This window comes from Gavia stellata, chromosome 19 (genome assembly GCF_030936135.1).
Source record: "Gavia stellata isolate bGavSte3 chromosome 19, bGavSte3.hap2, whole genome shotgun sequence".
Lineage (NCBI taxonomy): Eukaryota > Metazoa > Chordata > Aves > Gaviiformes > Gaviidae > Gavia > Gavia stellata.
This window is the reverse complement of record NC_082612.1, coordinates 18,115,647-18,127,646: the sequence shown is the minus strand read 5'-3', so window position 1 is coordinate 18,127,646 and position 12,000 is coordinate 18,115,647. Positions and strand designations below refer to the sequence as shown.

At 42.8% G+C, this 12,000-nt stretch overlaps 1 protein-coding gene across 1 annotated transcript in view; it reads left to right on the top strand.

The window, feature by feature from the left end:
- Positions 1–1,128: 1,128 nt before the first annotated feature.
- LRBA (LPS responsive beige-like anchor protein) overlaps positions 1,129–12,000 on the top strand; it is a 426,037-nt gene continuing 415,165 nt past the window's right edge. The window contains exon 1 of the mRNA XM_059826740.1: positions 1,129–1,350. Coding sequence (XP_059682723.1) covers positions 1,129–1,350 — 222 coding nt within the window. The remainder of the gene's footprint in view (positions 1,351–12,000) is intronic.

The window sequence follows — 12,000 nt, the reverse complement described above, 5'->3', positions numbered from 1 at the left end:
CGCGGCAGGCGCTGACTCTCCACAGGTGGGCAGCCCCGCCGAAGGCGCCCCCTGAGGCGGCGGGGCCGCAGCAGGCGCGGGGGAGAGGACGGAGCGCTCCCGCCTCGCGGCCGGGCGCGCGGCTCCCGCCCTCAGCCCCGCGCGGGCGGGAGGGGGGGGGGGGCACGCGCGCCGCTCACCTGGGCGCACCTGGGCGCACCTGGGCGTGCGCGAGCCGGCGGCGCCCGCCCCGCGCGGCGGCGGTCCGCCCCGCCCGCGCTCGGCCGCGCAGGCGCACGGCTGCTCGCCCGGCAGCGCTCCGGGGGCTCAGCGCTGTCATGGCGGCAGAGAGCGGCAGCGTCGGCAGGAAGAGATGGGGCTAATCGAGACCGTGGCGTGAAGCGGCGGCGGCTGAAACTTCAGGCGCCTCTCGGAGAGAGGGGCGGCCGGCGCTGCGCGGCCCGCCCTCCGCAGCCGGCGAGCGGGGCAGAGCAGCCGCCTCCCGGCCCCCGAGCCGGCCGTCAGGGCAGCCCGCGCCCCCTCCGCGGCGGCGAGCGGTGAGTGCGAACTTGCTCGGCGGCGGGTCGCTGCACCTGTCCGCGGCGGCGGCACAAGGGCAGGAGCCGCAGGCGCGGCGGACAAGGAGCCGGGCGGGAAGGAGGAGCGTATTCCCTTTAAAAAAAAAATATATGTGTACAATAATAATAATCAAACCCCTCACGACCGTGTTCGCCGGGCGGCGGGTCCGCGGGGGAGCCGGGACTTCCGCGGGGAGAGGCGTGAGCGCTCCTGGGCGGCCCTTGCCGCCTCCCCGGCGCGGGGCAGGGGCCGGGGGCCGCTGGCTGGAGGTGGGACCCTCGGGCTTGTGGGGAGCGCCCGACCCTCCGCGAACTGAAAAATATCTCGGGTTGTCCTTCAGGGCTGTAAATACCCGCCTGAGGGCAGAGAGCTGCTGACAGAGGAGGGAGCTGGGACTCCGAGGGCGCGTCCTGCCCGCCCGCCCCGCCGGACGCGGGTTTCCTCAGGAGCCGGAGCTGAAGGAGAGGGGTGGGCCGCCGGTTGCCTTCCCGGGAGGCCGAATCGCCCCTTCTCCCCGGAGCGGGGAGCGTGCCGCCGGCCTTTCGAGTCGTAACCTGAGGTGAACTAGCCATGGCGAGTGAAGACAAACAAGTTGTTCAGCCAACAGGTGATGATGGTGGTGGAGGAGGAGTGGGAAAAGAAGGAAATGCTGCTGAAGGGGGAAGTGTGCTGCAGCCTTTGAATCCAGGAGTCCCCATCCGAGGTATCAAGATGAAATTCGCTGTGCTGACGGGACTGGTGGAAGTTGGTGAAGTGTCCAACAGAGACATAGTTGAAACCGTGTTTAATCTGGTAAGTTGATTGCCTTTTCGGGCATGAGAGAAAAGAACAGCATGCGCGTGAGGAAGAGTCCCATTCTTTTTTGATATTGTTTTTCTGTCAGTATTTTTTTACCTGTTTACACTTTCAGCATACTAGATTTCAGCTAGGTTCTTTTTACTTACGGATCACAAAAGCTGAAAATAACGCATGTGAGCCTCTCTGTATACATTTAAACTTGAAACAGCTCTAAACAGCATCCTCCTTAGTTTGCCTCAGAGAAATTGCTGCTTTATTTAGAACTGAGAAGTGTATTGTTATGTTTAAACATTCAACAGGTGTACTCAACAAGAAAGTTAAATGTTGATTTAGTAACTCAGACTGTCATCGAAAAATACTCATAGTTGTTTTAAGCCAAAACAACTTTTCTCATGAGGATGTTTATGCCCCTTTATGTGTCCTGTTTGCTTTGGAAGAAGGCAGAACTTGCATGTTTTGTCTACAGGGGGTGGGGGTGTCGGGGAGCAGTTCATTCAAATGCTTTACTTTGCTTATTGGGAAGAGCAGAGGGTGGTTTCAATGTCCTGTTTTATTAATGAACTAGGTAGTCAGATGCTATTTTTTGAGTACAGGATGGATGTATTTAGCACTTCGCAACAGATCTCATTAAAAATCGAGGATACAACTTTTCCTGTCGAAGCTGTAAACATAATGTATACTGTCGAACTTCTTGGGCCACATTTAAAACAAATAGGCTAGTTGTTAATGTTTGCCTGCTGAAGGAGACTGAACGTTAGGAGAAAAACTGTCTTTAAGCTTACAAAGATACTCTGCTATTATCAGAGGTCTCAAAACATCTCTAAAAATACTCATCGTTCCTCCTTCTTCCTTTTAGTGAGCACCTTTGACTTTAAAACAGCGTGGTTTCTGACAAACCAGGAAGTGAGAGCGTGTAATAGTATAAAGCTCAGTAACAAGGAAGGTTGACGCAAAAGGCATACTGTTTTTTAAATGCTGTTTGCATTTCAGTTATTTTGTTAGTAGTAGTCTTTGCTATGTGCAAGTTTTAATGGTCGTTAAGTAGTTGTGTGTACTGTGTCCGTTTAATGTTTTTTGATGTTATTTTCTTCGGTTGTGATAAATGTTTATTTTTTTAAATATTTTTGTATTAACAGAATGTAATGCTCTAAATTGTTTGAATGAAAGTCTCAATACAGAGGAATTGCAGTGTTGGCAAAAATGAAGTGCAGATCAGAGGTTTCATGGATGCTTCAAGTATGAGAAATTGATTTTAAGTTACGTACAGTCCACTTGTCAATTGTCCTTGACAAAACCCAGTGCTCAGATAGATGGACATGAGGTTCAAAAGGAAATTCTGGTAAATAGTTTACGATTTAGGACACTTGTGTGAGGGGAAATTGTTCATGGGCGTGTTAAATTTTACTTTGTTTCTAGCATGGTCTTTTGAATGGTGTACTGGAGGTGTATTTTATGGCAGCAGTGGAAAGAGGTTCAGGAGAATAATTAAAAATGAAAAAGCTCCTTGATCCTGGGATTCCTTTTCTGCTCCAATTTAGGCAAGAGAGGAACAAAAAACTCAGCTTGATTCAGAGAATCCTCGATTTTAGATTTAAGAGGTCTGGAGAATTTGACCTGTGGACTGCATTCTCCTGGATCTTCATTTCCCAGATAGAAGTAGGGGAGAGTTTTCTGGCCCTGGAAATTTTTGAAACTGTGTTTTCACTTTTTCTGCAAGTGAAACAACATCCCTGACCTCTCAGAGAAGATTCCCCAACCATTCCAGCACACCTGCCTACAATGTGGGAGGCTAAAGTTCATGCTCCTGCACCGCGTTATTTTATCAGAGCAGAAGTAGTCAGCTGATAGCTATCATGAAACAACCAGTAGTTTGGTAGTAAGGGCACTTCACCTGGATTACGTTAGAACAAAATGCAAGTTTCTGGGCAATATCAAAAAAAGTAGGTCCCTTGGTTTCCTTGAGTCCCATGAAAACATATCAACTATTGGTCACTAATTTGGAAGGAGAAGATGTCTTGATGTTCTGTGGTTTTAATAAAACTGGAATGCTTAAAAAAATCAAACCAGCCAACAAACTCATCGTTTTTGTTACAGAAAGCATCTATTTTCTGGATTTTTTTTTTTCCTTTTTTGGAAAAACTGTTAGGCTGACTTTTAAGATAGTTTTCTGGGATATGAGGTCTCCCTACAAAGCAACACTCATCCATCTGTCATTTGAGTTCTGCCTCTGTTCTGTTGTTAGCTGTGACCTCTTCGTTTTGTCAGTTAATACCTCTGAAATCACACTGATCAGAATTTAAGGTATGTGAAGTATTGGTTAGCAATGGTGTACTTGCCTTTCTGTGCGTGTATGCAGAAAAGATTTAACTTTTTTATGAAAAAGTGATTCTTAGCTATGGCTTTTCTGGTAGTTTGTTTCCCAGTAGCTTTCAGAGCGAGTTAGCTCATGTGTGTGCAGGTTCAGTTTGGGGGGATGAAAATCATGCTGTGATCTGTTGTTACTAATGGGGTTAAGTCCAACATATCCCCTCCTTTTGGGTTTCATTCAGTTTGGTGACTCATAACTGCACTACCTCAGCGGTGTTAGCAGAAATCGGCTAGCTCGCTGCTTGTGCTTGGAAAGGAGGAGACGTACGGTATTTGGGGGATTTTTTGATCACTCAAGTGAGTCGTCTTTAGACCAGAGTGGAGGGAGGGCTGGGCAAATCTGTGTCAAAAGGTGTTTTTACATACTTAATCTTCATAGCGTAACCACCCTCAAATGTGAAGAGTTTATTTTTTAAAAAGGAAGGTTAGCTGACCTAATTTCTATTTCTTGAGCAAACATGTTGTTCTTGATACTGCTCTTCAAGCTTGCTGTAGCATATGGAGTTTATGGTGAATTTCTTTGTGATGGAGAGTCGGGAGAAGCCCAAAGTGCTGTCTCGATGTTCCGCATCTAAAGGATTTAAGAGATGGTCATGCTTTATATGTGAAAGACTCAGAAGGTCAAAAATCTAAAGTGCACAGTAATTGACCTGCTGCTTATTGAAGAAATCTAAGCTTCTGTAGTCCTGATTACTTGAGCAAATAACTTGTTCAGTCCAGCAATGTTGGGTCTTGGAGCCGAGAACTGTCTATACCATTTTCTCTGTCCAGCAGTACAGCAGAGTGCTTAGTGAGCTCACTTCTAGTATGCATCAAAAACCTAGTAATCTCATTTTATTCCCTTTGGAAATTCTGCTCTTAGCAGTATTCAAATTGATCTGCTTTGTTTTGGTCAGTATTCTCCGAGAACCTAGATTTCCAGCCCGTGTTCGATATGGTTTTGTGTATTTCAGCACTTCTTAAAATTGGGAAGGAAAATACTGACTTTAAAGCAGCTTATTATTCTGTGAAAAACTTTGAGAGCACATTCTTGTTCAAGTATTGATCTGTTCTGTTACTTTTCTGACAGTAAGCTAAACTATGGGTATATATTGCTCATGCATTGTGAATTATATTTTTAATTGACTTTGGGCAGCAGTGACTCCTTGAATTTCCTTTGTATACAAATTGGGTGAATTCCTAGTCATTACCTCATATCTGCTTCCACCGCCACCTCCCCCCCCCCCCCCCCCCCTTAGTTTATTAAAATGAAAAACCTCCTGGTAGGAGAAGATAATAGAATGGAAGAAGAAATTATTTACAGTGGGATCTCTTACTAACTTAAAATAGCTATGTGTTTTTCACATAAAACAGAAAGACATGTAAAACAGAAAGACAAATTGACCTTCTACTAATGAAGAAACTTTCAGATAGAGAAGTAGAAATAATTCAGCAATTTGCAAAACTTAAAACCATATATATATATTACAGTACTGTGCTACTAGTGTCAAAGAAGAGTTTTAGGATCTGAAGTTTTCAGGTGTAGAGAACAAATTCTGTTCTGAAGGCTATACAACTTGCATGGGAAATATAGGAGGTCCTGCAAAATCTTTTCTAGATTAAGATTCTAGGTGGGGCTTCTGGTCTATTCCATTCTAAATGGGCTTGTCTTGTCTCATACGTCAATGTCTTGTTGCCAAGTTATTGTGAGTTTCTTCTTTATCTATCAAACTTAGGTCACTGGATACCCTTGCCTTTCAGTAGGTAAAGGGCTCTCACTGACAAGTGGTTTGTTCAATAATGAATGCTGTATATGCAGGGTTAACCATGCTTGCAGTCAGAAATGGATATTCTGACAGAAATCTGCTATGCGTCAAGCAGATGACTGTACAACTATTGTCTTTCTCTGTGGTTTTGGTATAATTCAGTTTGGGGACTTCGTGCCGGAATTTACTCGGGTCTCAAGTCGACTAGTGTATAGAGACAACAAATACTCTAGACTTTCTGCTCTTTAAAGAAATGCCATGCCTTGCGTTAGGCCAATTTTGTTTTAAAAAGCTTTAGCACTTCTAATTATTCTATTGACTATAAGATAGATTCAGTTATTTGTTTCAGTTCCTTTTTTTTTTTTTTTTCTCCTCAGTCTGTGTTGCAAAGGCTTTTCTTTGATGTTCTGTCTGTCTTTTTGGTGAGGAGAATGTGCTGTTGCTTCTGATTCTGGTCATGGATTATGAGGTCCTCGCCAAGAGTCCCCTAGTGATGAAGTGCAAATGAGAAAGAAATCTTAGTTTTTATCACCTTTGGAGGAAAAATAATGGGATCTGAAGAGCAAAGAGTAAAATTACTTTAAAAAAACTTCATTTGTCACCTCTCTCACTTCTGCCAGACTTCACTAAAACCACAAACAAAAATCAATGTAACTCTTAAAAGTTCTTACTGTTTACTTTCCTGGTTTCTTCGTTTTAAAGTAACCTTCTTCCCCAACCCCACTTGGCTTGTTTTATAGAACGAATCTGAGATAAATGTCAGGACTGCCACTTTTTTGCCTTCTGCTCACGTGCCCTTTGCCCTTTTTGTCGTGTCTCCATTACTATGGTTTCTGCGCTATAAACTCTTCATCGTTATTCATACTGAAAGCTAATGGCATCATCTGCTGATACAACAGGTTTCTAATTTGGTATGAAAGCTTCTGAAACACTAGTACAATGGATTTTATGAAGTAGAAATTCCCCCTTTTTTCATCTCTGCTCACAGACTTTTTTTTGCATGTACCTTCTTGTAGAAAAACCCCAAAGCTAACGCTGATAGAATTAAATGTATTACAGTAGTAAAAATGCACCATAAATTTGTTTTCATTACCTTTGTTTTGTTTTCATTACCTTACTGTATGTTTTGAGAGAATACTAGGATTTATTTTCTATATAAACTTGTCAACGCTGATGACAAGTGAGAGTAACCAAATAGTTTCTCGAGCATCACTGGATATTGTGCATTTCTTGACAATACGCAGTGTTCCCTAGTAGGTTCCCAGTAAGCACACCTCTGGCTACAGTTATCCTAGTTCAGTCACTTCTGTCCGTTTAGAGTATAGATGATAAGGTAAGTCTGTGGCTTTAGCTGGGTCAAGCTTGTAGATTCTTAAAAAAAAAATCACAGTAAATTGGACAGTCAGCTGTCTTAGTGATCATGCGTGGTTTTACTCTTGGTGAATGAGTGCAATTCAGCAAAAGATCTGTGATGCTTCCAAATCTGTCTCAATGTCTGTTTTATACAATGTATCAGAAGCAAACTTACTTCTTGCTGGCCCCTTCACAGTGGGAGGCTTGTGCCCGGTTTGATGAATGAATTTAAACTCCTTGATTCCAAGTCATCTTCATGCTTTTGAAGACATCTAATTTGGGATCTGGTAACAGTAAGAGATGATTTTTTGCTAAGTTTAGCTGACTAAATGTGGCTGAGAGATGTCTTTCACCAGACTGTACCTAGTTCAGAATTGTTGAGTTACAGGAGTCACTTGTCCTTCGCTCAAAATAAGAATTACAGACCTCCATCTTGTTAGAATATGTTCTGAGCAGTTACGGGTACACTTACTATTGAAGTGGTGCCTATTGGGGTTCTTTCAGGTATTGGTGCAACATGGAAATCACTTTGTGGGTAGTGGAAATATCACCCAGCATAGTCAAGTGTAGGAATTGAGGGGAATTTTGTGGTCAGCTGAGAAATGCGTGGAATGTAGTAAGTGAGATGGTAATGGCAGTCTTGAATTAGACATGCTGATGATTTAAAGAGAATTGTCTAGCCTCTGAAGAGGAGCTGATTTGTACTTTGGCTGTGGTATCAGCTTGCTTCTCTGACTACAACTTAAAAGACAGTGTAGGACAGCAAAATACTGAGGACAAAATCTTAAGACCACACAGGAAAACGTTCAGTTTTTCTCACTCTTCCTCTAACCGGCCAATTTGTATAGCTTCTCGTGACCAATCTGAAGTTTCAAGTGTCTGCGTAAGCCTGTGAATGACACACGCTCTGCGTTTCCCAGAAGTGTTGGCATCCTGTACTGCCATTAGTACGGTCTGTACAAAGGTAAAATAAAGCTGAAAAAGCAAGGCTGAAGCAGGCGTTTACACATATCGTGTCTTAATAATGCAATATTTGATAGTCGATTTTTGATTAGCAGTCCGTTCTATAATAAGCCTGTTTAAAATGTGCTCGTAGCATGCTTTAGAATTTCTCTTTACAGGGGAACGCATCAGTTCAATGACAGATTTTTCTAGCTGGTGTCCTGTAACAAAGGAGAGAGAGTCAGATATCTGTTGTGGTTGCTTTGCTCTCTCTAAGTAATATTTTATATCACCTCTGTCAGACAATACTGGGCTAGATGGACCATTGGCCTGACCCAGTAGTGCAGATAGCGCAGTAAAGTAGTGGCCATATGGACTGGCTCAGGAAAAACATTTGCGGATTAGGGAATAGAATGAAATCAGTCAAAAGCATCAGGGAAATAGGTGGATGGCATGTCAAGGTTGCTACAAAGGCTGGATGTTGCAGAGTGAGATAAAAATAGATAATTATTCATGTCTGTGGAAAAAGATTATTGGAGGGATGAACCAAAGTGTGCAGATTCAAGAGGAGTGTGAGTAAAGGGAAGTTTTTTGAAGTGGCTGTATTGGACAAATACTGGAGGTTGAGGAAAATCAGAGATGAGGTATTTGCTTAATTCTTTTTTAAGGCAGTCTTGGTTTTTGTATGGTGTTCAGTACTCGGGGGGTAGTCAATTGTACATTCAGGTGCTGAAGCTTGCTGAGAAGTTCCAGTCTTCTGAAAATCATAAAGTGTGGTTTGTTTGGTTTTTTTTGTGTGTGAAGATTTCGAGTCTGATGAAAGATAAAAATGAGCTTTCTCTGTGGTTTTTTTCACTATCTGTATATTTGTTTTACCACTTACTGGGGAACCTGCAGTCATTCTGAACTGTGTCCCGCTTGACATGGTGGTCTGCTTTTTTTTTTTTTTTTACTAGATAGGTTGGTAACTGAAAGCATTTATAGCTTCTGTCTTTGTAGTCATGAAGTTCTTTATGAGCCTTAAGGAGGAAGCCTTAATTTGTTGCACAGATTAAATAAGCACTACGGTTTAGTCATTGGGTGTGAAATAGCTACTTGCTACCTTTGGTGTTTCTGTGTATAAAACCCCTTAAGAATCTTTTCTGTCAAATTCAGTTGCGCGTGCATTAAATTTATGCATATCTTTTTAAAGAACTTCTATTTATTTTAAATGGGTCAATCTGGAAGAAAGTTTTTGTTCATAATCACTAATTACAGTTAGCTAACTTTCTGCCATTCAAGTGTCTTCCCCAGCCCCTAGAGGCCTTGTTGGCCTCTTCATAACGTTTTGCATGATGGTTTTTGGTATTAGCTTGACCTAATTACTGATGTCCTAATTTAGATTACATTCTGCTTTAACTAATTTTGGATTTCTCTGTTAGACTTGGTATCGTGCTAGAGCATATCATTGCCTGTCCAAAAACTAGTTTGGTCATTTGGTTTTTTCTTCTGGGAAACCTTCAGACTTTGTTTGCCTGGGAGCTCTGGCCATTTGCCAGGAATCTGAGGGCTCTAATTAATTTGCATAAAATGGGATACTATTGCCACCTGCTTTTTTAATACCCCGTGTGGCCAGTGGAGACTGTAGTTTCCAGTATGCAGTGCTCCATATTTAGAGCCGATAGCAATCGAGATGCATCCTTGCACAACTGCTGTAATCAAATTCGCTAAATAATGATGCTGCAGGAGTTGCAGTTGTGCCTTTTCCTGAGACGCTGTAGCCTTCGTGCTGGTACCAGGAGCTGCTTGTATTTTGTGAAGAGCTTGCATTGCTACAGTGCTTTAGATTCCAAAGCTTCACAAATAGGCATAAGTAGTTTCTAAATAGAAACTAATTTGAGGAGAAGAAAACCTAATGCTTTCCATTGTACTGGATTCCTCCAGTAATAACTGGGGAGCTGGGAGCAGCTACGTCCCAGGCATAATTTTCTTGCTAATAGTTGCCTTGAGATGATATTTAGATGAGAATAGCTAGTGGGAATAGGATGTGCTCTGTTGCCCCCTGTAAAGTGCTCTGTGAGTTTGAGCTGCAAGTCTCTTTACTGCAGCTTGCATATGAGTAGTTCTGTTGATTTTTTTTTTGGATTCTATGTATTTCTAGCCAAAAAACTTCATATGCATTATACAGCAAATTCAGATTATTTTTGGTGTGACTGAAAAGCTGGAAGTGAGTTGTTCAGGCAAAAACCTGTTCTATTTTGTTGATGCAACTGAAGAGAGCAACACCGAAAGAGCTACTGGGTTAGCTTTCATTTGCAACTGAAAATCAAAGCCAGAGCAACCACTTAGGACTCATCTGTGGTATTGATGTGTGTTATGTGTGTTCGTGTCCATCCCCCCTTCTTCCCCCTTTGCCATCAGCAGTTGTTCTCTGTGGTGTGACAGAAGTTACAGAAATAGAATAGACTTCATTTCATTAATTTATTTGCCCCACTTAGATACTCCAAACTTCTGGTTTTATACTGGATTAGCCAGTAAAACAGTAACTGTAACAGTGCATAGGGTGACCTGTAGCGTATTTATTCTCTTTTTCGGGAATGCTGAAAGGCTGGAGGCACCAGCAAGCAGCAAGTCACTGCAATGGGAGAGCAAGTTCTCTTATAAAAGAGCAGCAAGAGAACCAGTAGCATCTTGCAGGAGACTGGGAATTATGTAATTATGGAGTCCAGGGTGCTGAATGTTTGGTTGATAAATCTCTTGCAAATTGGTTCCTTTATCAAACTGTGCAGGTTTGGGTGGGAATTGTACTGGTTGCTTTCCCAAGTATGATTGGGATGGGGGTGGCTGGGGAGCTGTTTGGTAGACTAAGGTAAGCCCTGTTGCTGTAGAATTGCTGAATAAAGGCTTTGCAAATCCTGCAACTTTTAAGTTTTAGTAGTCCATTATTAGAGAAGTCTTTAAGTTATGCTGATTGCGCTTCTCGGGATTAAAACTGCATTCCCAAGGACAATTGTTTTTTGCAGGATTATTAATGATTTAGGTGGACCTTGGAACCAAATAGTGCTTAAAAAAACCAACAAAAAACCCCCAAAAGTTTCTTTATGTGGAATCATAGACGTAAGTTCAAAAAAATGGCCAATGATACAGAAGTAGAATTGCTGATAAGCCTTAAAACAATGCAATTGGGAGGAGAATAGGAACCAAATGACTAATGTTGGTAATGGTGCATGACTGTTAAATAAACAAATGGAAACTATCAGGCCAGTCAGCATCTGCCTCCTGCTAATGTTTTTGTTGAAACTAAGCATGCGATTTGTCTGTAGTTCTGGTTGTGAACTTGATTGAAAAGAACTTGCAAGCTTTTTTTTTTTTCTCTCTAATGGCAGCTTAGTTATACTGTAGGATTTGGTTCCGGTGTGTAATTTAGGTGCCGTAATGCCTGACTTTTAGGTATCTGATATGGAGTGTGAAACTGAGTAACTGTGACTGCATTTTTACAATGCGTTTTGAAATAGCTAACATGAGATGGGGAACTATGTATGTTCATTGTATTGCTGATGTTATAGCATGGGAGAACACTGAGATGCTGGGAATGGATATTTCGGTTGGGATTGAAAAGTGGGCCAAGAACTTTTTGTAGTCTACAGCCAAGGGTCGTCTGCTGAAGCTGTGATGTTCTTAACACTTCAGATTTCCTTGATTTAAACAAGGTAGCAGTGGTGCCCAACTGTGCTAGTTTTAGCTAGGATAGAGTTGATTTTCTTCGTAGTAGCTAGTATGGGGCTGGGTTTTGGATATGTGCTGGAAACAAGGATGTTTTAGTTACTGCTGAGCAGTGCTTACACAGAGCCCAGGCCTTTTCTGCTCCCCACCCCACCAGTGAGCAGGCTGGGGGTGCTCAAGGAGTTGGGAGGGGACACAGCCGGGACAGCTGACCCCAACCCACCAAAGGGATATTCCATACAGTATGGAATATCAGCATATAATGCACGCTCAGCATATAAAGCTGGGGGAAGAAGAAGGAAGGGGGGGATGTTCAGAGTTATGATGTTTGTCTTCCCAAGTAAGGGTTCTGCGTGATGGAGCCCTGCTTTCCTGGAGATGGCTGAACACCTGCCTGCCCATGGGAAGCAGAGAATGAATTCCTTGTTTTACTTTGCTTGCGTATGCGGCTTTTGCTTTACCTATTAAACTGTCTTTATCTCAACCCATGAGTTTTCTCACTTTTCCCTTCTGATTTTTCTCTCCCCCTTCCCAC